This window comes from Colletotrichum gloeosporioides (assembly GCF_011800055.1).
Source record: "Colletotrichum gloeosporioides strain Lc1 chromosome Unknown consensus_84, whole genome shotgun sequence".
Lineage (NCBI taxonomy): Eukaryota > Fungi > Ascomycota > Sordariomycetes > Glomerellales > Glomerellaceae > Colletotrichum > Colletotrichum gloeosporioides.
Window position 1 is genome coordinate 360,234 of NW_025544729.1, and position 3,784 is coordinate 364,017.

Consider the following 3,784-nt stretch of genomic DNA (forward strand, 5'->3'; position numbering starts at 1 on the left):
TCCGCTTGAGGCATCGCTTATGCAGGGCCAATCCCACGGCACATCGCCTCTGTTTCCGACAGGCAAATAATTCGTTTCCAGTGTCCACAAGACATTGGATAACTCATCGCCGAAGAGAGAGCGGTGAACTGGGGTAAGAGCGGGGATCACCATTCAATCGACGTATCTTCTACAGTTTTGGGGGCCGACGCACCTCTGATCCCTGCCATTTCTGGCATCCACCATCCCAGAGCCGCCGCTCCTTTTTCGCGAATTTTCTCTTGCATATCACCATGCAATCACACATTACTGACCCTCCATTCGCAGAAGGCCGAGCCCCGATTCAAGGAACGACCTCGGCCCAAACTGTGGCTGTTGCCTTCTCTCCTTGCCTCTTTTCATCACGCTGGCCAACCACGTGAGCACACCAGCCACATCTAGTGTCCTCGCGCGACCTTTTGGTTCCAGCTTTCACGCACTAGCCACACTTCTCGCCGAGTTCTGGCGGACGCTCCGCAGTCGCTCCGCAACTCTACTTGTCAACTAGCTTTAGTTGCATCGCAAACGCACCTATACACGATCAACTCGTTGAGATTTGGAGCCTTGGCAATATCCAGCCAGCGAGCTGGACGGGTTCCTTGGATTGTCATACTCCAGCGGCTTTGTGGCTGATGCTTTGCATCCCGCGTTGAGGATGACAGACGCCTGGCCGGCTTCGTGAAGCGCCTTCCCCGGTTTCCATTCAAAAGTTCAGAGACGGGAAATGAGCAGAGAGCCTTGGGCTTTTACCACGGAGACGATGCCAGGTTAGGCTTGGTCAACACTTTGACCAGCCGCAGACCGGGTTTTTGGGCTGTTGGGTAGGGTTTTGCGGCCCGCAGCCTTAGGGATTATGTGCCGGTCTGGTACTAAACTCAAGGGTGGTTATGAGACACAAATTGTGCTCAGAAATGCTCAAGGGGCGACTTCCTAGTCGGCCGCAAAAGGACAAAACAGCCAAGTCTGGGTGCGGACAACTGCGAATCGGGCGACCCAGCCTACCAGCCTACGCTCTCGATGTTGATTGCACCTGCCCAACGTGGCTGGGCTCTCGAAGCAGTTGAATGGTGGTGCCATATCACTTTGGATGGCTGGTTCGCCATTTCTGGTCACCTCTCTTCTTTCAGTCAGCCCGTGAGTGCTCGAGACGAACGTAATTTCAAGTTTTGAGTATAAGACCGTCAACTGTCCATTGTCACCAACAACATCTCAGTCTAATTACATTATACTCGCTGATGGCTCCCTACACTTCAAACTGTTCAACCTTATCTGTAGTTTACCTTAATTCATGCCATAATGTCGCCCTCTGAGCGGAGACCGCCCCTTGAGAGGTGAGTTTCCAGTTGACTTCATGTCATGATTTCAGGCTAGCTAACTTTTTGCAACCAAGCAGTGTCACTCCATCTATTCGATTTGACCCTCTCGCTGCCCGTATTCCACGCCAATCACAGCTTGCGAGGTTTCAACGCGAAGACCAGAGAGAAGGAAACGCTCTTGTCACCCTACCCGACAGTTCTCGAGATGTGAAGTCAGCGATTCAATACCACAAATCTCGTGCCGCTCAGGCGATCAAGCTTTTCCAGAAGAAGTTTGGGAAGCAGCCCGAGCAACCGTCGACAGAGTCTGCCCAACCAGACTCAAAGGGGCGCAACTCGACCTCACATGAGGAAGCGAGTCGCTGATGAGCATGTCTCACCGCCATTCGGCCACCGACGAGCCCAATCGGACCCCACACAAGGCTCATATGCAAGTACACAATGCTTTGAGCCATGGAAGGAGGAGGAAGTTGTGCAACATACGAAAGAGCAAGGGGAGGGCTGGGGCGGAGGTTGTGATGAAATGCGTAGTTGTAACACTATACCAGACAACAGTTATGAAATATCCTGTCATGTATTCTGTCAATCTTTTTCAATAACTTTTATTCAGGCCAATCATTATGTTAAGGAATCAATACCTTGTCAATCAATGCCACTGGCGGAGAACATTGGTTGAGGTGCAGGAAACAGGGGCTTCTATTCCAGCTCATGTCGCCATGCACGCCCGATGGATGTGAAATGTGCAACTATGATGTCTTGTAGTTGCCAAACCTTTCTAATATTAGGTTCATTCCATGGATCTTGGAGTTGACGAAGCTTCTGACAACCTTTCAAGATCAGGCTGGCATGTCGGGCACAGCGATGCAGGGGCTCTCAACTCGGAAACCTTCTCCATCTGTTCTCTAACCCCCTTGCATTGCGGAAATCCCTGGACGCAGACCCGTTGAAAGACCGTGTGGATGTAAACGTGGGATACGGGCAGTGGAGCGGGCCAATCTCGTTGTATGGAAGCGCGGCTGGCAGACCAACGCAAGGTACCAGCAGGCGTAGCGGGGTGCGTGAGATGTCCAACACGTGTGGGTTCGGCACGCACGCCCAGCAATACCCCCGTCTCCCTCCTCTTAAAAGGGAACCCCAGACTGCCTTGCTCCTCCTCCTCGTCACCCCTCACTCTATCATGGTCAAAGCTTCTTTCCGAGATAAAGCTCCCCCCCTGGCGGGAACAAGTCAGCCTGGTTGACCGGGCTTCAATTCCGCCTTGGACGCCGTGAGTCCGCCCGGGCAAGACCTACACGACGATTCCCCCACGCACGAGATGCCGGGAGCTGTTGTGTAGGATTGACAACGTCGAGGAGAACAGCCTTCTCGGACCGATGATGACGCCTCTCCTGTCGGTGGTTCCGTGGGTTGGTGTGAAGCTTCCCTGGAGAGCCTTGCCCGAAGCCGCGTGGGTCGTTCGATGATTCTCTCTCCCTTGCGGTCGATCGTTTTGTATCGTCATGAGAAGAATGGTCGCTGTCAACACAGACCGATCGAAGGAAGTGAGTTCTTGTTGACGTGCTTGGCGGTCGGTCGGGCTGACTTGACCTGATGACGGGGTATGTGACTGTGCCGCAAACTTCTTATCTTTTGCCAAGTCCATTCTGACAGAGTTTCTGAGAAGAGCAAGACCCGTTGATCAACTTGTGTCAATAAGCATTTGTTCAAAGCAGCTTTGGGCTAAATAAGTAGCAGACTTCAATTACTGTTCGATTTTGGCTTGGGATGATAACTACTGTCATAGCTTCTTGATGTTGGCGTAGAAGCTGGCAGCTTGGCTTCAGAGTGCGGTAAGTATCTTGCATTGACCAGGACTCCCACATGGGAGATCATGATTATGGCTAACCTTAGAACAGACGCAGCGAACGCCGTCCCGCTAACTTCGGATAAGAATCACAACTATCGTCTGATGTTGGGCATCGGTTTCTGACCTGGATCCTATCCAGTCTGTGCTGCAGGTTTCTCGGGCTTCTCGGGCCTTGGCAGTAGTCTCTTACTTGAAATAAGGTAATCACATCATGGAGTATACGTCTGTGGTGAAACTGATACCACGGACACACTCGATTGTTCAGTAACAATTTCTCATGACTTTAGGTAGCGTTCGAGAATATCGACGGACTTCGTGGACTTTGGCTGGGTCTGGCATTGAGGCTGTCTCGTCCAGTCGCTCTGCTCGCACGCTGAGTAGAGTTTCATAGAAGGAAGAGGATTCTGCGCCTGACAGTAATACTGATTCTTGTACTGACAAAATTAATGATTTTCGCCCGTTCGAATGGCGAGGTTCGTCAAAGCGAAAGTCTTGCTGGTGAGCTATGGGCTACATGTTGCTAGTCGCTATAGCTAGCTTTCTTTGAAAGCCCCTCCGACTTGATAAAGCTTACTGTTGCCGCAATCTCTGACCTCTGATCATA

General features: G+C 51.6%; 1 protein-coding gene across 1 annotated transcript; it reads left to right on the forward strand.

Moving 5' to 3' along the window:
• Nucleotides 1-1,314: 1,314 nt before the first annotated feature.
• GCG54_00002164 (uncharacterized protein) lies at nt 1,315-1,700 on the forward strand (the record flags this gene model as incomplete). The annotated part of the gene is made up of 2 exons (XM_045402260.1): nt 1,315-1,349; nt 1,412-1,700. The coding sequence occupies 2 exons, from the start codon at nt 1,315-1,317 to the stop codon at nt 1,698-1,700; spliced, it is 324 nt and encodes a 107-aa protein (XP_045258622.1).
• Nucleotides 1,701-3,784: the final 2,084 nt, after the last annotated feature.